The 24,137-nt window shown below is 47.1% G+C and overlaps 1 protein-coding gene across 2 annotated transcripts in view; it reads left to right on the top strand.

Annotated features, from left to right (window-relative positions):
- Positions 1 to 22,026, top strand: part of TICAM2 (TIR domain containing adaptor molecule 2) — a 29,212-nt gene extending 7,186 nt beyond the window's left edge. The window contains exons 1-2 of one of the 2 annotated variants that reach the window (XM_078675537.1): positions 12,218 to 12,328; positions 21,198 to 22,026. In XM_078675537.1, the coding sequence (XP_078531663.1) occupies positions 21,230 to 21,883 (654 nt within the window). In that variant the 5' untranslated portion in view covers positions 12,218 to 12,328; positions 21,198 to 21,229 and the 3' untranslated portion in view covers positions 21,884 to 22,026. Of the gene's footprint in view, positions 1 to 12,217; positions 12,329 to 21,197 lie in introns of those variants that run through there. The other variant, XM_078675536.1, reaches the window with a different exon arrangement.
- The last annotated feature ends 2,111 nt before the right edge of the window (positions 22,027 to 24,137 follow it).

The following is a 24,137-nucleotide window of genomic DNA, read 5'->3' as shown; positions in this document are numbered from 1 at the left end:
CTACGACTAAGTTGGTTGCCATTTCCAAGGTTTGTTAGTGCCCCTGCCAGAAACCGACAAACCTTGGATCTTGACATCCTACGTGGGACAGCTTGTGATTGACTCCTGGTTTTGTACAGCATAACCTGGTCTGCACAGCTGCAACTTCGATGGCACCATCAACTCTCCTGCATCTCCGACATCGGTGGGCATTTGCTTTCATGCTTCCTGGTCACTCCTGAGTGGCATAGACTCTGGTCCTCTGTTTGCAGGCACCTCTCATCTTGAATCCACCTTTGGGTTTCTTTCACCTTCTTCGCCAGCGGTATCTTTGCTGAAGTCCTCCATTGTGGCATAACGGTTTCCTACGTCACTTCACACCTATGCACCCAGCTTTCCTCGTGTAGGTATCCTGGTTCCTGGGCTATCCACTGGTGGGGTGACTCTCCAACCTTCCATCTTCCACGGAGTGTCTTCAGGGTCTACTGGGAAGGGTCCTTTTTCTTTAAAACTGCAACTGCAACATACCCATTGACTTGCATTGAGTACGCAGTCGTGGTCCCACTCTGCACACAACCTCCATGTGGTTCTTACATACTCACCTTAGGTGGTTCTGTGGGTCCCTGATTCTTCTACTTCTTCAGGGTCCACTGGGAAGGGTCCTTTTTCTTTAAAACTGCAACCGCAACATACTCTTCGACTTGCATTGAGTACGCGGTCGTGGTCCCACTCTGCACACAACCTCCTTTGGGTTCCCAGATACTCACCGTGCGTGGTTCCTTGGTCCCCTGATTCTTCTACGTCTTTTGGGTCAATTCTCGACCTAGGTCGTGGCTCGCATTCCACTATTTTAGTATATGGTATGGTCTCCCCCTGGAGACCACTGTGTATTTGTGCTACTTACGTGTTCTGTGATAAAAGTATTGTATGTAAAGTGGTTATATCTCAGGGTAGGAGATTTTTTCAATGTGTTAGTGAGTGTTTATAATAAATACATATTTTGATAATTTCACTGTGTGGTTCTTTTTCACTTAAGAATAAGTACTGGTAAAACAAGTTGCTGGATTAAGCCTAAAGGCTGCTTTCCACAGCTACAACTTAGAGAGCTTTCTAAGGTTGTCTAAGACCACTGAAATCACCATAAGGGTTTTCTAGATTATTGCAGGGTGCTACACTTACATTAGTGAGCACCATATACTAAGCCACCCTCCTACACACGTCTTCCTTCTTCTGGATCTCCTCACTGCCTATGGTCTCCTAGACCATCAAATATGGAGACATGTATGTCCTATGTGCCTGATAGCATTGTATTTGCTGGAGACTTTCGTTGCGAGATACCTTTCTTTGGTATGCTGGTAGGCAGGCTAAGTCTTTATCACTGAGCAGATGTCTCGGGTCTCTTTCCCAGCAAAGTTTGATGTTGTTGAGTGGAGGGGCACATAACGGCAAAACTGATTGGTAGAGCCATGGTATAAGATTGCGTCCTGTGCCTATAGTGAAGAGGATCTGCATGTATACATGTGTTGATGGTTTTGAGTTGGTGACACGCCACAGAGCTTGAATTTGGGCTAGCAGTGTTTTGTGGGTTAGGAACTCACCTGCTGATATGCCAGTTGAGTCTGATATTGTCTCGAAGGGGTATTCTCAAACGATTTCCAGACTATTGAGAGGCCTGCCTTTTGCCATCTAGTCATTGTTGATCTGCTCAACGTTGGTGTCAGAGAAGCCATCAATGTGATTGGGATATTGGGCGAATACAAGAGAGTGTCTGGTATGTGGCCGAGAAGCTGCCAATGATAGCGATGTGCGACTTTCAGCAAGCACTGGAAGTTGCTTCATGGTTTATAGGGCTGGAGAAGTCAGTGGGCTAATGAGGCAATTTTGCTGGATTTTGTGTTTGTGCCAAGTCCCCCAAATTCAGTCATACTAGCCAATGCGATAGCCACTGGGGTGGTGCCACTAAGTAATAGAGTTCAAAATCAAGCACTCCACGTCCCCTCTGGTCTGGTTACCAATTCAGTATCAACAGGGCCACCTATGGGCACCCCCCCACTCCATATCATTTGTTGGGGAAGACCTTCAGCTGTGCTGAAGTGCGATTTAGCCATAATGCTTGGTAGGGTAATATAATAGTTAGGGAGAACGGAGAGCATCACAATTTTCGTTAGGACAATCCTGCCCACTGTGATGAGAGGCAGAGATCGTGAAAACAAAATTTGAGATAGAAAAGGACAAGTTGCCCTGCCGACATTACCATCTATGACGTTGACAGCAGTGTGGTAAATCCTCACCTATAGGTATTTGAAAGTGGTCCCCTCCCATTTGGGAAGGGTTGTCGTGGTGTCTCTCCACGTCATGGGGGCACTAAGTTGCTGCCAATATTGTACTTGATCCAGTTGAATGTGGGTAATTAGGGGACAGCTAGTGGGCATGAAATGGGCACATTAGTGCAAATAATCTCCTCTCTCCCATGCAGCAAACTGATTCTAGAATAGATAATCTATTGCAGTAGGAAGACTTCGCCAGCTGGATTGGCCACTGTGAATTAATTACCTTTGTTATACACTTTCCAATCACCCCACACTGATATTAGAGCTCTGTATACCTGTGTAATATGTGATTCACAATCAGTGGTGTTTCACAAGTGACTGTTAGTCTCTGTATTCGTTGTAAGATAATGCCATCAGGGCCTGTTACCATCTAGCCATTGTTGATCTGCTCCACATTGGAAGTGAGCTACCATTTGCTATGTTGGCAGGTATCTCACAGGGTGCTTTTTCTGCTTTTCTGTGCTGGATGCTATCATCAAGTTCACTCCACATTATCTGCAGTTTCCTAAAGCCATGTAATCAACAGGAGAGAAAGGGTCAAAAAGCCACTCTTATACCCCTTTGAAATACTAAATCCAAATCAACAGAAGAGTGACTAAAAAGACAAAAATACAGAAAAAAGGGGCAGTGAAGCAATTCAGTTACTACCACCAAGGTAAGAATACTGAACAGAGAAGACAGCAATACGGTAGGTTTTGCATGCACAGTGCTGAAAAAGAACCCTCAGGCACCAACTGAAAGTCGGTTGCCAGTTGGCTTCATTGGGTTCTTGTTTGGAATACGAGAAATAGTATTCAACAGTGATAGAAAAGTGAATTAAAAGGAGTGTGGACTACTCCCCAGACTAGAAATACTCTTTTAATAAAGGGGTAGCTCTAACTCCATTAAAAACATTAGTAAAAGGCGGACATACAGGTGGTTGTGTTAGTTTGAACCAAGAAGTCCTCTGCATAAAAGGGTCAAAGTAATTCTTGGTTCAAACTAACACAACCACCTGTATGTCCGCCTTTCACTAATGTTTTTAATGGAGTTAGAGCTACCCCTTTATTAAAAGAGTATTTTTAGTCTGGGGAGTAGTCCACACTCCTTTTAATTCACTTTTCTATCACTGTTGGATACTATTTCACGTATTCCAAACAAGAACCCAATGAAGACAACTGCAACCGACTTTCAGTTGGTACCTGAGGGTTCTTTTTCTGCACTGTGCATGCAAAACCTACCGTATTGCTGTCTTCTCTGTTCAGTATTCTTACATTGGTGGTAGTAACTGAATTGCTTCACTGCCCCTTTTTTCTGTATTTTTGTCGTTTCCTAAAGCCAGCCAGCAACAATTCACCACCAAGCAAGGATTTTACGACATTGCGGGATTTCCTCATGTTCTGGGAGAAATAGATTGCACTCATGTGCAATTGGTGCCACCTGAAGCAATTGCACATATTTTACCCAATAAGAAACATAACAATTTCATCATTGTGCAGGCAATTGTGGGTCATAATGGTACTTCACCAATGTGGTAGCCAAGTACACCAAAAGTTCCCATGATTACTGTATTTTTTGACACTGCACTATGAATGAGCATTTCTAGAATTTAACGCATGGAAAATTGATTACTGATTGGTAAGTCTAATGCACAGCTATATATTTGTGTATGGTTATGAAATACAGTTCATAATATCCACATAAACAATCAATACAGCTTTTCATTTACACATAGTGAGTGTAATTAAACTAAACAAATAAGCAGTTGTGAATCATGAGGGGTCAAATTTACTAATCTCTTATGTAATGAAGCTCAGCAACAAAGATACAGAGCATTTGTAGTTTTTCCTTTCACTGGAGCACTGTGTGCAGCCTACCAACAACACAGGCAGCCTTGCACCTTAGTGCAAGGATGTCTGTGTTATAGGCCGGAAACTTTTTCTCCAGGAAGGGATGGTTTCTGCTAAAAAATAATTGTTAAATACATTTTTTTAATTTCCACACGTGCTGTAGAATGTCGTCCATGTAAAGATGTTTCACATTGTTTTTTTTTTTGCAAAAATAATTTTTATTGCCAATCAAATGGAAAAGGTGCAGTACAAGAAAATCGTAATCAAGCCATCAGCCGATAGTTCAGTTTATCAGTACAGTTCCAACAAGACACCTTTTATATAGAACATTCCCCAACTGGTCCATCCCACCCTTATACCCACCCCCGTAGCCAGTGTGTCACACTCCACTCTCCTAATCATTTGCATGCGACCCCGTCTCTGTCCTGGACAGGAACCTCGGGAAAGGGCAAGTAACATCCTACCGTGGGGCATCGGGACCCCCAAACCTGCCATCAATAGGTATATGCAGTGTGTGCGCCTTGGTGGGTGTGAGGTGTCCCCTAATTCAGTGTCCTTATCCTGGTGTCCCTCCCTCATCCTCGCTCTGGTCACCCTCTGGTTGCTGGAGCGCCACAACTAGGGCCTCCCACGCCCTAGCCACCTCCAGTGCCTTGTCATTATCCAGGCTCTTGGCCTGTCGCAGCCGCAAAGTACTCTCCGCTTTCGCCCAGCGCTCTAGAGTGGTCTTCCAACGCAAGTAGCTGGGACCTTGGGTAGATTTCCAGTGCATGGAGATTTCTCGTTTGGCCAATATCAAACCCAAGTCGCAAAATTTACTGGTAATTCGAGTACGAGGGGTGTGAGGGACCCACAATAACAAGCAGGTACCCATGTCAAGATCGATCTGCCGGTCCGTGACAGCATTCAGGCAGGACAACACCGCCTCCCAATAGCCCGCCAACTTGTTGCAGGTCCAAAACATGTGGGCGAAGTCCGCGTCCGCCGTCCCACATCTAGGGCAGAGCGAGGATGCGCCCTCGAAATATTGCGAGATTTTAATCGGCGTTAGATATGCGCGGTGCAAGGTAAAAAACTGGACCAATTGGAACCTGGCGTTCCTAGTGCCCTTCCATGCTCGGCGCAGCAGCTGTGGCCACGTCGTTTCAGGAATAGACCGTCCAATGTCCCCCTCCCATTTGGTTCGCAGCTCATCCAGGGGTCGCAGGGTCTCAGTCGATAATCGTCGGTGTAATGACTGGTCTGGGAGCCAAACTATGTTCATGCATTACCATGGTAAGCTGCATTCAATCTGGCAATATGCAAAATTCCTTGGGTTGATGCATGGAAATGGCCATGGTCCCCTAGCCTGACAAGCTATGTAAGGCGGCACAAGGTGCTGGCTTGCGATACATTTATGTACAAGCCAGCTCTAGGCCACACAAAAGTCCTGCTGTTACCTTGCGAGACACAATGATAATGCAAATGCTTCTTTTGCACAAAGTATGCCCTTACAGTTGTGGCTTTGTAATACTAATCCTCACACCTTTGTACCACTATAACATTTCCTGTGTGTCTTGCAAACCATGTTCCTACTCATGTAAGAAATGTCTACACACAGATGCTTAAAAATGTTATGGGCACAGGGGCGTGGCCAGCAGCATGCCTGGCTAGGACGTGACTCTCCGGAGCTCCAGCGAGCTGCCTTAATATTCGTCTGAAATATCGAACCAAGCACCACCAAAATAACATAGGAGCAGCCCCAGAGCAATCGGACCCAGTGGAGACCACTTTCACGAAGTGCCCACGACAATCTACGCCGCAGCGCCAACTTTGAGCCCCGACATCGGGAACTCCGACGACGACAAGATGGCGGCTGCTGAGACGGAGGTCCGGGATCGGCGCTGAAACGGGGCCATCCGGTCCGTAGGAGGTCTGCGAGTGGGCGGCGGCACGGTCTGGTCCGAGTGCAGGAGCCCCTGACAGAATACGGGCTGACCAGAGGTGCCTGTGAGGTGTTTTAGGGGCCCCGTCGGGTCCGGCGCACTTACCCAACATGGCGGCTGATGCGGCGCTGCGGAGCTGAGTCCGTTTGGAAGTTCGCTCCCCATCGGTCCAGCAGGCAACGGGACGAGACGGTGAGGAGCAGTCGGAGGGCCCTGCGAGGAGTAAAGGCTGTGGGACAGGCCTCCTGGTCCCCCTAGACCACCGGGGACTTTACCAATATGGCGGCCATTGCCGCGAAATAGTGCCTGTGTGCGCCGCGACTTGGCTCCTGGCCCCCCTCCTGCGCTTGGGACACACATCCTCCCGTGCACTGTTCTGCCTCCGGCCTGGGCCTGAATTCGGACCCCCCGGCCCGGCACTGTCCCCGTTGGGGTGAAGATCGCTTGAGGGGATACCTGCGGCCACGCATCCAGCGGAGGAGCCGCCACCGCCCTTGAGGAGTCCCGCAGGGGCATCCGGGGACGGGAGGCCATAGAGAGAGCCGCAACCAGCTACCCGCGATCCTTGAGGAGAGAGGCCACCTGGGATCCCTGAAAAGGCCGGCCGGGACGTCACGTGCTCCTGAACCGCGGCGACTAGAGTGGAGCCTGGAAATGCGGTAGATTTATTCCCGACTCCGGGCCATGCTGGCATCCTGTGACCCGCTGTGCCCTCCGCGGCCTCCCGCCCAGTGCAGCAACCTGACGACCCTGGCCCTTGCCAGCGTGTGGATCTCCTGGTGGTGTCCCTGCCTCCCAGGCTTTGCGGGGGGACCCCTGTCCCCCACTGAGAAGGAAAATCCAGTCCGCCGGAGAGCAGGGTAGATAAGGAGGTGCGGCGCCTTGCGGGACAGCGGAATTGGACGATACCCGAGCCGGCCGGCATGACGCATATCCCGGCATTGTGAAGGCTATAGGACCGTTGTCCGATTCTGGCCCATCGCCGAACACAGGAACGGGGGCACCCTGGGAGTGGGAGAGTGGGGCAGTTAACCTACGGCGACCGCGACAGGGAGAGACGGAATCGCCCAACCTTGCGGTAGACTACGGAGGTGGCTGATTCCTGCCGACAGCCAGATAGCCCGAAGCGGGGTGCACCTCGAGAGGCCTGGAGGGCTGCCCACCACAGACACGCCAGCCATGGGAAAGAAGGACCCCCTTTCTAAACCAGCAAAACAGGGGTCCATGGATAACTTCACTGCCCCTAGACAATTAACAGACGCCCTCCCGCCTGCCTCTGGCGCGCGTTTGGACACTGAGCGACTGCTGGGAGCCATCCAGGCGTCACGGGCCGATATCCAGGAATCCAGGGCGGCTCTAGAAACCAAGATAGGCGAGGTGGGTTCGGAGGTGACACTACTGAGGCAAGACTTCCGCAATCTGTCGGACAGAGTGACTACCGCCGAAACGCGGATTGGAGAAGCCGAAGACTCGATCTCCACCTTGAGAAAGGACATGGCGGAACTTAAAGCCTCTCATCGACAACTACCATGGAAGGTGGATGATGCCGAGAACAGGGCGAGACGTAACAATCTATGCTTTGTGGGTTTTAGAGAGGGAATCGAAGGGGCGGACATGGCAGCATTTCTCCATGCCTGGCTTACTAAAACCTTCCCATCGGCGCAGTTCTCAACTTGTTTTATCATCGAAAGGGCGCATAGGGCACTCCTGGTGAGGCCACCGGAGGGGGCGAGACCCAGGCCGGTTATTGCACGCTTCCTCAACTTTGCCGACCGAGACTTGATCCTTCGTGAAGCAAGAAAACTGGGTGAGATCCGGCTTGAAAATATGAACATTATGATATTCCCAGACTAGAGCCAGGAGGTGCAGAAGCAACGTCGATCCTTCGATGCAGTCAAGGCGAAGTTGAGGGACCTCCACATCTCCTACATGCTCCTCTTTCCTGCAAAACTTAAGGTCATCTACAAAGACAAGCCCATCTACTTTACTCATCCGGACGACGCCTGGCAATGGCTGGAGGAACGCCCTATACTCAATAGCAGGGAGACGGCGGGCATATGGCAATGGACAGGTCACCGTCGCACGGACCCCTGTGGGAACAGCCAAAAGCACAGAGACTGAAGTCCCGATGGATAAAGAGGCAAACTTCAGCTACACCCTACCAGGGCCATGGCTCGGGGGGCTCCAGGCGGGGACGCTCGACTTCGCCGGGGGGAGGCGCCGCGACGGGCTCCAGGTACAGCTGTCTCTGAAGCCATGTACGATCGGAGGGAGATGATGAAGACGAGGTGGGGAGCCGTACTTCTGGAGGTGAAGAAGAAGAGGGGGGGTCGCGCTCAGTACACCCGTTGGTAGAGGCGATCCGGACTTTGGAACATGACATGCCGGGGAGCAGTAGTGTCCCTGACACTGCCACCCAAGACTCCCATTCATGAACATTGGTGGACCTGGTTACGAATACGGCAGCTCGCCGCAGCGGAGCACGCAAGTTGTCACGCCCCTTTATACTATGTTTTATGTTGTTATACTTCTTGTTTCCACTGATTCTGTTCCCAACCACACGACTTCTGGGATTGTTAATAGCAGTGTCAGGTTTGGGAAATTGGCGCTGCATGTTTTGAGAGACAGTGGTTAGAGAAGACTAAAAGGGGAGGGGGCCAAGGGAGGGCGACAGACCTTCTCCTACGACCAGTTCTGTCTTGTAAAGGGGTTCACTCCGTCCTCGCACCTCCTGTAACCAGTTGTGAGTTCTTCTAATGTTCAGTTTAGTCGCCCTATCAGGTAAAAAACCCGATTGGTCTAAATGTATAAGACCTGGAATGACCGCTCGTAAGCGGGTCGCCAAGAATTTTACTTCCGTATTAAGTAATGATATGGGGCGGTAGGAGGCACAGTTGTCCCGTGGCTTGCCCTCCTTATAGATTGGTACAATTGTCGCCATAGTGAGATCTGGAGGGAGCTCCCCCTCCTGATAGACACCAGCAAAGAGGCCCTTAAGATGGTGTGTCAGAAGACCTGCCGAGCGCTTAAATAGCTCAGCAGGGAAACCATTTGGGCCCGGGGTTTTGCCCGATCTCAGCCTGGCCACAGCTTCTGTGATGTCATCAGTCGTTATGTCCGCCTCCAAGCCCACCAGGGCCTCAGGAGGCAGCACCGGGAGGTCCGTCCATTCCATTACTGTAGCGCTGCCTCGCAGGTAACGAGATCTCGGGCTGCATAGAACTGTTCATAATGCGTAGCAAAGGCTTCAGCTATCTCGGTGTCAGTGTTAATAGTAGTTCCGTCCGTCGCAGAGATACTATCTACCCATCGAGCCGCCTGTTCCTTTTTGCTGAGCCACGCTAGGAGCTTGCCCGACTTGTCACCCACGTCGTATAGGCGGTGAAGGGTGGCGAGGGATTGAGTCTTCGCCTCATTAATGACCAATTCTCTGTATTGTCGCTGGGTGTCAAGTAACCTTCTTAGAGTCTCGTCACTTTTATGGGTCTGGTACTCCCTCTCCCATCCCAAGACCGCCCGTTCCAGGGCCGCAACCTCAGCCTGGCGTTTACGTCTGTCTACCCCTAGTCTATTTTGTATCCTGTCTCGCAACACTGGCTTTAGCGCTTCCCAAAAGGTGACATCCGATTCTACTGTCCCCTCGTTTTCTGCGATATAGACCTTAATGTCCGCTCGAATGCCTCTCAGTATGTCCACGTTTTGAAGGCCCCATGCCGCTAGGCGCCAGGAGCCGATGCCCCTATCCTGGTTGCATCCCACCCTTACGGACAATGGCGAGTGATCCGATATACCTCTGGCCTTATATTCTGCAGTGTCACTCACCCTTAAGTATTGTCGGGACATGAAAACGTAATCCAAGCGCGAAAATACCCTGTGGGCCCCAGAGTAGTACGAGTAGGCCTGTTGTGTCGGGTGTAGTCATCTCCAGATATCCGTGAGGCCTAAAGTGGACATCTGGCTGGACAGTGTGGCCTGGTGATCCCCCCTCCCTGATTCCCGGGATCGGTCTTGTTTTATATTCATAACGTCATTGAAATCACCTCCCACCACTTGTATAGTACGTGTCTGTAATTTTGGTGGTGCATAGACCGAAATTAGCGTGTACGTGTTTCTGTTCCAGGTTCCCTGCACTCCAGCGTACGTCCCTTGTGGATCTATCCAAGTGCGTGTGATGCAGAATAGCGAGGACTTTTTAATGAGTATCGCTACCCCTCTGGAATCTGATGTGTATCCCGCATGCGCCAGAACTCTATGTCGGCCCCTAGCGATGAAGGTGCATTGTGTACCCTTGAGTTGCGTTTCCTGCAAGAAAGTAACATCCGGGTCCACCCTTTTGATGTAGGCGTTCACTAGACCTCTCTTGATTCTAGAGCCTAATCCGTTGACATTCCACGTCAGGATGCTCATTCCCCTATCTCCCCCACGTGGAGTGCCTAAGGTACATGCCATTCAAAGATGTAGTAGCTGTACGTAGTCGGTCTCTGGCTTACAGACGCGGTGTGGAGGTTTAAAGTGCCCTGCTGTATTCTTCCCACTGCCGTCCCCCCCCCCACTGTCCCCAACCATTCCCCAACTTGAATGAGCAAAAACAAAACAGACCTCCCCCCCTTCCAGCCTCATCCCTTTATAGGACATTTAGAATCAAAATGGCATGGTGAAAGTTGACCGCGTAGTGGGCGGTAAACTCCATGAGAGACACAGCCATAGGCTAACGTTGACGATAGCGTACATAACATACATAAACACAGCAGTTGGGGAAAAAGCTCACCTGCCTCCTAACACTGCTACCATTAAGACCTCCTTCACTTTTGCTGCCGTGAGCAATGATGCCAGGTCAAGCAGGTGAGAGGGGCCCTTCCTTCTCGCAAGAAGAGCTGGAGTTGCTGACATAGAAGGTCCTCTCCCTGTAAGGCCAGCTCTATGGCTCACCAGAGGAAGAGGTACATGTATGAAATGTATATGGGAATCTGTCTAACCGGTTTTTATATTACCACAAGCTACAATATCCCTTTGAGTTCCTAAATTTGAAGTATAGTTAGGGATGTGAAGTGCCATAAACTTTACTTCCTTACAAAGGACAATGATGTTGGGGATTTCTAAGCACTTTATAGTGTTAAATAACAACAACATTAGTGAAGGCCTAGATTCTAATTGGTGTGTTTGTAGCGATATATCTATCAATATGTTTGGAATACATGTGCTACATTGAAAACTCACATCATCTAAATTAGAAAACACATTAAATACTAACTGTACATAAAATAATGTTTTGTATACACCAAATGAAAATGATGTTGGTATGTGTATCTTCCCAAAATCACTCAGCCTAAATCGGGGCTCTCCAAACAGGTGTATGGGAGTTACCAGTAGCTCCCTAAATGATTCAGAGTAGCACACAGCTTTAAGGTCATTTATTAGATGGGCACAAGGTCATTTTTTCATGTAAAAGTTAAGGGAAGGTTGTGTTCATGTGACATCATGATCATTAGGTTGCAGATAACAAGGCCTGACAATGAGCAGGACTCGGTCAGAATAATGTGCCAGGCTGGGGCTGAGTCACAGGGACAAACAACTGAAACACTGAGGTACATCTGTCATAAACATATATCCTTGCCGGGTCAAATTTTGAGATGTGTTTAAAAATATGCCATTGGATGCTTTTAAATGGACGATAGTTGAAAAGGAGAGTTAACCTAATTTCTTGCGATAACACTTCATAACATTTTACTCCCAATTTAAAGTGTGGCCTGGTCAAACTGCTGGCCCCTTACGCACAGGGGCCACTATTCACTGTGCCTTAAGTATTTATGTCTAGCCTTCAGTAGTTCACTATCTTTTGCACCGATCAGAAGTAGGTCACATTACAGAATATGTAGGAGCTCCATGGGCTAGATGATGTCACAGGCCTGGATTGGTGAGTTTAGACCATGACATGGGATGAGGGTAGTCAACAGGTCACTACAAAAGTTTGTATTAAGATATTGGTTTTGGTCGTCCTGTGAAAATACACATGTTGTATGCTAACTTATGAGTCATGCTAGGGATGTAGAATTTTTTTCAATACAGACAAACAGAACATCACAAGAGGTTGGATGACCTATGATGCTGGACCAGAAAGTCAACTGAAGTCTAGCTCAGTCTGTCTTCCCAATGTGGGAAACACGTGCACTGCACCCTGACCACCCGCCCCTAATGGCTCGCATTTGTGCTGAGACCTATCCGGAGCTTGATGGGCAGTTGAGAGCCCAACAGCAGCAACAAGCGGGTAAGTTCTTATCAGAGTTTTACATGGAAAATTGTTTGTTACTGGCAGAATTTTTCCCATCAACTTTAAGGTTGACCCATGTCCAACGCACAAGAAGTGTTCTTGAAGGTGTACATTTTGCGCAATGTGTATGATGATGTGCTTTGTTTATCACCTTCGGTGCTCATGACGAGCTCAGCTCATCATGAGGCACAGTGGCGCTGTCCTCATGACGAGCTGAGCTCGTCATGAACGCCGCGGAACGCCCATGCAGGGATAATTCCCCTGCTGTGCTGAACGTTCCAAGAAAACGGGCGTAATCATGACGAGCTGAGCTCGTCATGAGCACAGTGCCACTGTAGAGCGTGACGAGCTGAGCTCGTCACTAGCACCGCGCCACGCGCGCTGCCCCCCTAATCCCCACATCGCGGGGGAATTAGCCCAGCGGTGAAGGGGTTATACTTTTTGGGGATAGGATCCCTCCTTATTCCTATTCACTACCAAAGGAACGTTCTAAGCAGACACATGGCTGCCTAAACTCCACATATACATCAGGTTCTTTGATGTCTGGATGGACAGTTGTACCAGAGATGCCAATAGTCTTTATATTGTCTGGTTGTCTGGTGTGATGCTCCTTCACTGTTGTGGATGATGTAATGGTAGCGTTATTACATGTGATAGAGTACACTAGGTAGGAGCTTATGATACAGTGTATATACACCAAATGTCACATTGGTAAGTTAGGATTCTATGTATTCATTTATGCTGTAGAGGTCGTTTGTCAATCCTCCCAAATATTTGTTTCTGACTTCAATAGCATACGTATCTACATAGTATGTGATACATTGCTAAGCTACTTCACTACAGCATTCATTTATAATTGTTGGCATTTGACATATACTTTATTGACTTGAAGTACGTGTTACCATTGCGAAATACCCAAACAAAGGCAACCTGCTTTTAGTTTATGTTAATGTTGGTACAACATTGCAGTATTTGTTGGCACACATTTATTCCTATTTTACTTATTGAGAATGAAAAGAATACAGACTTTAGGGCCTTATGAGCATGCTGTACAAAGGTATTTTGGTTAATATCCTTTTTGGTGACATTAGTTCACTTTTCTAAGCTACAAAGGCTAGCCAAAGTCAGGGGTATGAAACAGTTTCTGAAAATTATGTGTACAAGCATGAGCTCATGCTAATGTAGCCTTGAAGCAGGTTAAATCTGAAAACTTGGAAACTGTTTTGTGATCAGAGGTCATGATCAGTTCTGCTTACACAGATTCAAAAAACTATTGTATATGTCAGCTCCCAGCCAGCACAGCGACCAGCACCGCCCACTTCCTGTTTTTGCGCGCCCGGAGGCGCTTAAACTGCGGCAGCTTCCACTGAGGAGCGGGGAACATAGGAGACTCTGCTAGGGTCGAGATAGACCTACCACCACTTGCCGCAACACTCGCTCCTGGGGCCCTGGCGCTGTGTGTTTGCCCCGCCGCCGTTGCTTGCCACACTGCACGGCCGCTGTGGGGGGGAACTACAGCTCCAAGCCAGCACAGCGACCAGCACCGCCCACTTCCTGTATTTGCGCGCCCGGACACGCTTAAACTGCAGCAGCTTCCTCCGCGTTGCGGATACGTGTGGGCGGTGCCGGGCTAAGCCCGGGCAAAGGGCGGGCCGTCTGTGGCCGTCAGAGGCCAGTGGATGCTGGGCTGGGCCCGCTCTCTGACATCGCCTGATCAATGGGTAAGCGCAAGAAAAATCTACAGGGAGAGGAGGGGGGGAAACATGCAAAGGTTCCAAGACACTCTGAGAGTATCATATCATACCTTTCCTCTGCTGTGGGAGCATTAACAAAAGAAATTGCAAGCGCCGAGCACGAGCTAGGGCTGGGCCCTATTATATCTCTAAACAGTAACAACTCTGTTGACACTGCCCACTTATCCTACATCCCCTTACAGCCAGAGGTGATTGTGGTCAACCCATCTCCAACTGTGTTGCCAGCACCCGCCCCCCCTTCTTGTAACAACTCGGGAAAGACCTCTCTACCAAATCGGCAAGAACCTAAGCAAAACTTGAAAAGACAGAAAAATACGGAGGGCAACGCTATTACCGCAAATGTGTTAGACGAAAACTTTGGTGCGCAGTTGGAATTGTTATTTGTCAATCGCACTGAGCCCCTGTTAGTGGGCATTGCCAAAGACATCGTAGAAACTTTAAATACCTGTCTCACAGGCCTGTTGAAGAAATGTGCATTGATTGATAAAATTGTACAGGGTCATACATCAGCACCAGCACCACATAGCCTGGGCACAGTCCAGCAGGGCACATGCCCGATGGAGGGTATTGGCATCAGTGGTCAGCTGCAGGGGAACATTGGGGAGGATGCAGGTAACGATGGGAGCGGGGTCCTAGATACAGCTCCCCCTAGCAGCGAGGCTATACACCCTGCCACACGGCCCACGGGTAAGGACCTACAGCCCCTTAGTCTCGTCCCAAGCAGGCAAGTAAAAGAATCACAGGTGAAACTGAACCTGCCCCTGGAGGCCGCACCTTTAGTCGCAATATTTACGGGTGTCCCACCACTAAATGAGGGACAGTGCAAATCTGTTCGGGATCTTCTAATAAAGGCCAGAGCTTGGTGCGATGACTTTAGTAGTGGCAGATCTAATATCTCAAGCAGAATTATTATGGCTAGAAGGGTGAGGTGGATTGGGACGTGCCCTAAGACCATCCAAGGAGATTGCGTGGTAGTTAATTTTAATTGTTACAACCAGGCTGATAGCCTGTTTTGGGATGGTTCGGAGCTTCGTAGTTCAGGCCACATGAGGCTGGTACCCCTGGGCTATTTTTACCCGCCGTTACCAACTCACATTGGGGCATACCGTCATGTTCCTGTAGGGGGAAGCCTGAATCGTCCAGCTGGAGGGGATAGAGCAGGTGCCTACACTCACACACATCTCCCTAGTAGGGGGATAGGCCCCTGGGAGGCTCCCCCCCCACCATTAACCATATTCAGGAGAGGTGTCGGACCAGCTCTAAGTAACCGCTTTGCCCCACTCTCAGAGTTAGAGGAAGTGGACTGACAGTCAGCCCCTAGCACGACCACTACCCTGAGGGTTCCCATTATCGATGCACCAGCTGTTTGTAAAATCATGAGCTGGAATGTAGCTGGGATCAGAGCAAAGAGGGCAGATGCAGCCTGGGTTGACTTTGTTGGCAGCCACGACATTATAGCGATTCAGGAATCGTGGGACACCTCCCCTAGTTTCTGGTTGGACGGTTTTACCAGTTTCATTGTCCCGGCCACTGCAAGTCCTGCCGGCAGGGCCAAGGGTGGCCTTATAACCCTTTTTTCATTAAAACTTAAGGGCACCCTCCACATGGTTAAATTCTACTCTCCAAATCTCCTAATTGTGGAATGGAAGGTTTCCCCTTGTCACAAAATTATTCTAATTAATTTTTATAACTCTTGGGCCAGGGAAAATAGTAACGAGCATATGGCTGCCCTGGAATTTTTTTTAAGAATGGTTAGTCAAAACACTCATACTTCGTTTGAGCTCATTTTAATGGGCAATTTTAATGTTCATCTATGTAACAATATGTGCAATATGGGGGAGCCTGAGGGCCCAGCATGCTCAATGATTCCCCACTTTGAGCATACTAAGGCAGGGGAGGCTCTTGAGGAAATGTTGGCCAATTTTAATCTCTTTGAATCAAATATCACAGAGGGAGAGGGAAGAATAGCTACCTATAAAGGCTCTGAACCAGGGTCTGTAATAGACTACATCTTCCTGACCTCAAGCATTCTATACAGGGTTGCATCTTACAAAACAATTGTATCGATATATAGTGACCACAATCCTGTATTGCTCGAGTTACACTGGGGAGGCCCCTTGGGAGTTAAGCCACTTGAAGTTCAACCTGGCCTGGCCTTAAGCCCTATGGATCAAGGGAGAAGGCTGAAATGGGCGAAGGTGATTCCCGAAAACTTTTTGGAGGAACTACTACCGAATATTGAGGGTAATATGTTGATTTGTCAGGACTCGAACGCTACAAACAATGAGATCATGGGTGCCTTTGAAGCTATATGCAAACAAATTTCTAAGGCACTTACTGTCAGGCCAGGCTCAGGGGGTATTAAACAACATAGATGGTTCGATTCTAATTGCTCAAGAGCCCATAAGATGTTATTGCAAGCACTTAAATCCACCCGAGAGACAAGACAGCTGTAGCTATGTTAAGGAAGGAGTATAAGTCAACAATAAATAGGGGAAAGATTGCCCTAAAAAATGCAGCTTGGGAAAAACTACTTTCTGTCAATGTATTGCGTGACAGTTCCCAGTTTTGGGCCATAATAAACCAGCCTTTCTTCTCTGACTCAGATAATAACGACATGGACTGCGTCATCCCTGACGACACTTGGGTGCAGCATTTTAGGCATGTGTATGGGGATTTAGATTCTGCAGTTCAAGGAGGCCCACGGGTAATACCCGGGTCTGCTTCCCTTATTTTTGCCCAGGGAGAAGTGGAGAGAGCCATTATGGAGACATCCAAGAACAAGGCACCGGGACCTGATGGTGTCCCGGCCAATCTCTATAGACTTTCCCCAAAGCTTTGGGCCGGGGTGCTCACTAATGTTTTTAGGGCAGCAAATGGTAATACTTTCCCTACCACCTAGGCTACATCAATAATTGTGCCAATCTTTAAAAAAAGGGCAGCGTAACGATCCGGGGTGCTATAGACCCATCTCTCTTTTAGACTCTGCGATTAAGATACTAGGCACAGTCTTATTATTTAAGTTAAGGGACAACATCGAGAGAGGTTGGGGACTGTCGAACATTCAGTACGGCTTTAGAGCCAAGAGGGGTACCCTGGATCAGTGCTCTAATTTACATCTGTTAATCGCCAAATATACGGTAGCCAGGGAGGGGTCGCTTTTTTTGGCGTTCATGGACCTCTCCTCTGCTTTCGATTTGGTGAACAGGGCTAAGCTCTGGGCAATTCTTTTAGAGATTGGGATTGATGTATCTCTAGTAAACTTCATGGCGTCTCTTCACCAGGACCTGTTTGCGACAATCAGGGTCACAAAGGAGGGGAGATGCACGAGTCGTTTTAAGTCAGAGCGAGGGGTGCGCCAGGGTTGTATCCTGGCCCCCCTCCTTTTCACCATCTACATCAACGGCTTGGGCAATCACCTTGAGTTAGTGGCGGGGGACGTCCCGCGTGTACGCGTACGATGCGGTTTTAATAGCTCGCACCAGGGTGGGTCTCCAGCGGCTGCTGGACTCCTTTGGCATTTTCATGGACCGATTGGACCTAAAAATAAACGCCAAAAAGTCTCACACGATGGTGGTCGGCTATCATAGGATTAATCGTAAAACCAAAACCTTTACGTGCAAGGGCGACGTGGTCTCTAGGGTTGCTGTTTTCCCCTACCTGGGGGTGCTTTTTGATGAGAGGGGTACGTGGGGCCCCCAGGTGAGGGCAAAGCGCATATCCATGGCCAGATCAACGTCTGCTCTAATGGGGTTCTCGAAGAGGCTAGGGGCAAGGCCTATGGAGGCCCTCTTGAAAATCTACAAGTCCAAATGCATTCCAATTGCCACTTATGGATCACCCCTATGGGGATATATGTCTAACGACCTGATACAAAGGGCTGAGAACAGGTTCTTGAGACAGCTTTTGTCTGTCCCGCAGTCCACACCAACTTTCTCAATACATTGTGAGGTGGGTCTGGACTACGTAACCGATAAACTTAACGTGGCCCCTCTAATATTTTGGGTAAAGACGTGGCTCAACCAGGAGTTAAGCCTCAACCACGCAATCTTAACTGATGTTATGTCATTGGACTGTGTCAGGAAAATACCCTGGTTGGAATACCTGAGAAAAACCTTTGCCCTGCTAGGACGCCCTGAACTTTTTCTTTCACCATCTAGCATTAGGAGGGAGGACATAAATTGGACCAAAAGGCATTTCTTGGATAGGGCTAGATTGGCTTGTGAAGAGCAGGAATTGTTAAAACCCTCTATAAGAACACATTACATGCTAATGACTTCTCCCTCGCTCAAGCCATACCTCACGATTGTAACCAAGCCCTTTCATAGACTGCTTCTAATCAAATTTAGGTTCAATCTGATCCATTACCATTTGGGTAACTATCAAATGTGGGCTAAACCGGAGGAGGGTCCTGCTTGTAGTTGTGATAAATTTTCAACGCAGGATACCATGCATTTTATCATGTTTTGCGGATTGTTTACTGATATAAGGCGAAAATATCTGGTACCCATCTTGAGGGAGGCAGGCTTCACCTATGGGAGGCCGGCCCTAGTCCACCTACAGTGCCTAAATAACATCCGAATCATATTCTCCGTGGCTAGCTTTCTAATAGCGGCAACTAGAATTAAATCAAAACAGTGCACTTTAATTTAGCACAACGTATGCTTGTTAGTTACATGCACTATTTACGCTGTGTATATTATGATCATGTGTACATATTTGATTATGCTGCTCCCTACGGTGTTTTTGTAATTCATGATGTAGATGCTTTTATAATGCTTTTATAATGTTCTTACGTATGTACATAAATGTTTTAATCCTTTTATGATTTTTAAAAAATCGAATAAAGTGTATTTGACTACCTCCACAGACACTGCAGCCACCACCACACCTGCATGCACATGCACCACAATTACACCCAGCACCTCCACAGACACTGCAGCCACCACCACACCCACATGCACCATAACCACACCCACATGCACCACAACCACACCCAGCACATCCACAGGCACTGCAGCCACCATCATACACACATGCACCACAACTACATACCGGCACCTCCACAGCACACCCATCCAGAAACACACACACACATATTAGAATTCTCTCCCACAAAACTCAAACGCCCACACTCATCCAAACAACAGACACCAATGACATAAGTGAGTGAGTGAGTGAGTGATTGTTCACTTGTAAAGCGCATGTCTACCAAAGGCCTCCCAGCGCTGGATAAGGCACACCCAATTGAGCACAATATTCTCCAGACCCACAGGCACCTGCACCCTCAACAGACACATGTACATCAGACACTGCCACTCCCTCTACCTTCCAAACCCTACCCCCTGCTGAACACCCTACCAATTTTCCTGTTGAAGATATCCTTTTTACCCTTGCTTAACCCCTACCAACCTCCAAATCACATTTAGCAAACGCCAATCTACCCATTCCACACCATAGCCCACCCTTTACACACATCCCAACCCACATTTACCAAATGCCAATCTATCCCATTCAAACACCAACTCACCCTTTCTTCATCCCAACTCAACCCACCCCCAGCAAATGCAAATCTACCCTTTCTACATCTCAAACTACCCCTACACTTAAGCCTTTAAAAATGTATATCTTCTGTTCCCCTTATTGGATTTTTGTTGTTTTATGTCAGTTTGTTTATTACAGTTCTTCTCTATTTTTCTAATTTAGTTTGGGTTTTTTGTTCCCTAGTGTTATGACTTGATTACTGTTTTGGTACTGCATAAATACTTTTCACATTGCCCTAAGTTAAACCTGTCTGTTCTCTGCAGTATCTACCAAGGGGTTGAGCTCAGGTTGACTTAGTGACTGTGAGGCTTCATCCTGACACGAGTTGTTATTATTTCTTGAGGTGGGCCATCACCCACCCCAAATAATAATTTACTTTCTTCCAATAGTCACTGTAAGCAAATCAGTTTTGAAACCATCAAAAACCACAGTATATCCTGTGCTTATAAGTCTCGTTCCAGCTAGAATGTAACAAACTCGAGCCAAAACTTGTTCAAGCTTTATTGGGCCCTAGTGTGGTGCAGCTTCACTCCCTACACACAGTGAGATGTAGACATATATCTAGGAGTGTTGATACACTGGGTGCAACAGTTGGGAAGAAGAAACTGAGCGGCTGTAGCCGGCTGCATCTGGCTGCAGCTGGCTGCAGCTTGAAATATCATGCTGTTGAGTTCTTCAGATTGCTTACAACGTGCTGTAGAGAAATGCGGTAAAGTAGGGTTAAGAGATGCTCAGGTGGACAGAGTGCTGGGTCAAAGGGAGAAACACCACCAGCTAAAAACAGACAACACTGCGTGACTCCTTGTGATATATCCCCCAAAACATGTATATGGAAAAATAATACTGAGTAGGTAAACAATGGAGAAATCAGGGGAGCAAAGCCACCAATTTAAAAACAAAGGAATGCACAGGTAAAACATAATTTATTAAAGTAGCCAAATTGCAAGCTAGGGAAACCTAAAGGAGTACACACAAGGCTGCTGACAAAACTGTTGCAGATGTATTATGCTGAGAAGATCAATTCAAAGAAGCCAAATCAAAAAAGTGTCTTTCCCCAGTGATTATATTGTGTTGGGCCATTGAAAGGGGAGTCTCAGTCAGTCTGTCCCACTGACACAACTGGAAATAACATTGGACAGTCTTTCAATATCTCAAACTGCCCTAGTGCTCAGAGAGTTTTCCACAAATATGTCTGGCTTCAGAACTAAATGACTATTCAGAACATTATAATCACAATTGTCCTCTTTCCTCCTCACCCTCCAATTTATTTGTTCTGTATTATGTACAGTTTCCCTTTACTCTCCTTAAGATCCAATATGCCTACATTTGTTTTTTTCTCCATGTGAATGATAATCTTCTTTTGCAGTCAAATAAATGTCTTGCAATGTGTTGCAATTTTAGCATTTTGGTATTAGGTTGACATTCTGATAGATGAAAGATTGATGATGGAAGGGCATAAATTGCATTTAAACCCTGCTTTCTACTCCATACTCTTTCTTAAAATTCTGATTATTCATTCTTAGTAATGTATGTTTTTTGATTCATTGAACTGTATTTTTTTTATATAGGTTGACACCAGGATGAAACAAATTAAATAGTGATGGGAGTTTGTAATTCCAAAGAAAATCACCTGCCTCCTAACAACAAGAGTGAAGAAACGGCAGAACAGAACACCAGTGCAAATGAAATGAAAGGAACACGTGGGTCTGACGTAATTTCTGAGAAGTTGGAGGAAGTTCCTGAAGTTGCTATGAACACCACCAATGAGACATTGTGGTGCGATAATGATAGCAATATGTTTTACAAGTTTGTAATTTTGCACAGCGAAAGGGATATTGAAGAAGCCATCAGAATTCAGGCCATGCTACAAAACCAATTTCACATTGCACCAGGGATAATTTTTGCTGAAATGCCATGCGGCCGTCATACGTTACAGAATTTGGAGGATGCTGTGAATGGATCAGCTTGGACCATAATCCTGTTAACAGAAAATTTTCTAAAAGAGACTTGGTGTGAGTACCAGACCTATACATGTCTAATAAACTCCATTAACAAACAGCACAAGTACAATTCTGTCATACCCTTAAGGCCTGCAAACAATGGGCTTTCTAGGGCAAGAACTCCACTTGTTCTGCAAGCAATTAATGCTCTGGAAGAGGGGGCCCCAGCATTTGCCCAGCAAGTGGAAACAATCTTCCAGGAAACATCGTACGAAAACCAGAAAGAGATATGGAAGAAAGAAAGGTGGAATTGAAATGAGCTGGTCTAGGAACTGAAAAAAGTTATAACATCTTGCGTCTTTCTTCTCATAATGGCCCACTGAACTGAATATCTGGGAACTCATTGGCTATACAATGGGCCTGATAAACTGAGATATATTTCTTTTGTTGCCAGATGTGTCCTGTGGAAGTGTCACCTTACTGCGAATTAGACATGTTTTAGTGTTTCACAAATATTTCAGTGTGCATCATGTGCAAGATATATAACCCAGTGTAGGAATTTGTGATGATGGTGATAGCTCTTTATATACCAACATAATACCACAGTTCTGACATTTCTTTACACTGTAGACAATCGATGCTACTAGTTCCCAGTTCAGCAGTATTGTCTAGTTATGTAGATCCAAAGACAGACAGCATAGTGACGTCCAGATGTGCTGTTATTCTATTCGCAAAAAGTATTTGCAAATTGCACACTAAAGTTTGCAAGTGAAATCATATTTTGCAAACTTATCTATGTACTAATGCAATTCAATGTTGAATTACAATTAGGAAGAAACGCCCCTTTCATGCCCCTTCCAAATTGCAATTAATCATGGGTCGAAGAACCCATTTTACAGGTTTGAAAAACTTTCCCAACTTGTAAAATTAGTTTTGCACATTAGAAATGGGACTTTTGCAGTTGGAATTTTGTGAATCACAGGGTTTGCGACAACAAAAGAGTTTAGTACATATAGGGCCGTATGTATGAACAGATTTTCCCATAGACACAGAAAGGGTAAAAACCTTGGATACATCTGGCACCTGGTCCTCTATCCCCTAAGTGTGTCAAGAGCATAATAGGAAACCCCTAGAGCTAAGGGTGCAAATACAGTAGTAAAAAAATAGCTGTAAAAGAAGGACAAACAGTTACCAAAGCAGTGCCCACTTGTAAGCACCTAATGCGTTCTGTCAATCTGGGATATGGACGTTCAATGAAAGCAGAAAATAGCCTGTGTTATGAATGATGGAGTTTCGGTTTCACCTAAAAGCACAGGATTCCTGATTGTCGGGTTTGGACTGTCTCATACAAGTCAGGGTTCACTCCAGTGAAGACTATAAACAAAATTTGTAGGTATGGAGAGAAAAAAGAAAGCATAATTCTTGGTACTGGTTCCCACTAAACATTATTACACTTATACTAATTGGACGAATTCACTTTCCTGACTGAATTTAGAAAATGGAGGACTTCCTGTTTAGCCCTCCTTGTATGGGTTAGCAGCCCTTCCTGAACTCTGATGTTTGTCCTTTAGATTCTGCATAAAGAATCCCATTGAATGCTGTAGAGAAGACACATAGATATGTAGTCATGCTTTACTGAGCAAAGAAATTTCATGTCCTTCAGCTATGTAAGGAGTGTTACATGTGTGAGGAACATTGATGTTCCACAGCCATATTAATGGAAACATATATGACTTGCTAAAGTGAGCAGCAGTTAGTGTTGCACCCAAAAGAACAGTATTCAGGATTGTCGGTTTCGGTCTGTGTCATCACATTCAGGGTTCAGGACACAAAATAAGGGCCTAATTACGAGTACGTCAGTCCCATACCCGTGGATGGTAGTCTGACCGCCGCCATCGTTTCGAGCCTCCTGCCCAATTGCGATGGTGGTGGTCGGACCGCCACATGACCGTTCCCACTGCCAGGATCCCACCGCATTGGGGAAAGCAGGCCGGAATTGCGGCAGTGCCAATGCTGGTACCGACCTGCCTTTCCACCAAGCATTACATGGCGGAAATCCTGCCATGATATGCTTGGCGGAAATGCATGTCAACAGGGCCCCTGGGCAGATCTGCCCATGGGGGTGCAAGTGGGTGGCATGTGATGTGCCCCCGCAAAGTGTACTGTTCAGGGCTGGACTGGCTACCGGGCAGTTTGGAATGCTGCTTAGCTGGAGGGTAATTTCGTTGATGGGGACCTGCGTGTACTAAACGAAATTCGTTTTGTTTTTATTATTTTGAAGTACACGCAGGTCTCCATGTACAAAATCAGCCCCCACTGCAGTAAAATCTTCCAGCAGCTCGGCAGCATTCTAAACTGCCCGGTAGCCAGTCCAGCCCTGGTACTGTTGTGGGGGCACTGTGTGGCATGCACAACATGGTGCATGCCACACTGTCCACCCTACGTGCGCAAGGCGATGTACTGCGGTGGCATGTCTTGCAGGCTCTGTCGATGGGCCGCCAGATGCTGCCACAGACCGTCTAAGTCGTAATAAGGCCCAGAATCTTCACTCCAATGGAGACTAGAAAC

Source organism: Lissotriton helveticus, chromosome 2_1, assembly GCF_964261635.1.
Source record: "Lissotriton helveticus chromosome 2_1, aLisHel1.1, whole genome shotgun sequence".
Lineage (NCBI taxonomy): Eukaryota > Metazoa > Chordata > Amphibia > Caudata > Salamandridae > Lissotriton > Lissotriton helveticus.
Note: the sequence above shows the minus strand (reverse complement) of the source record. Positions and strands in the feature narration are given on the sequence as shown.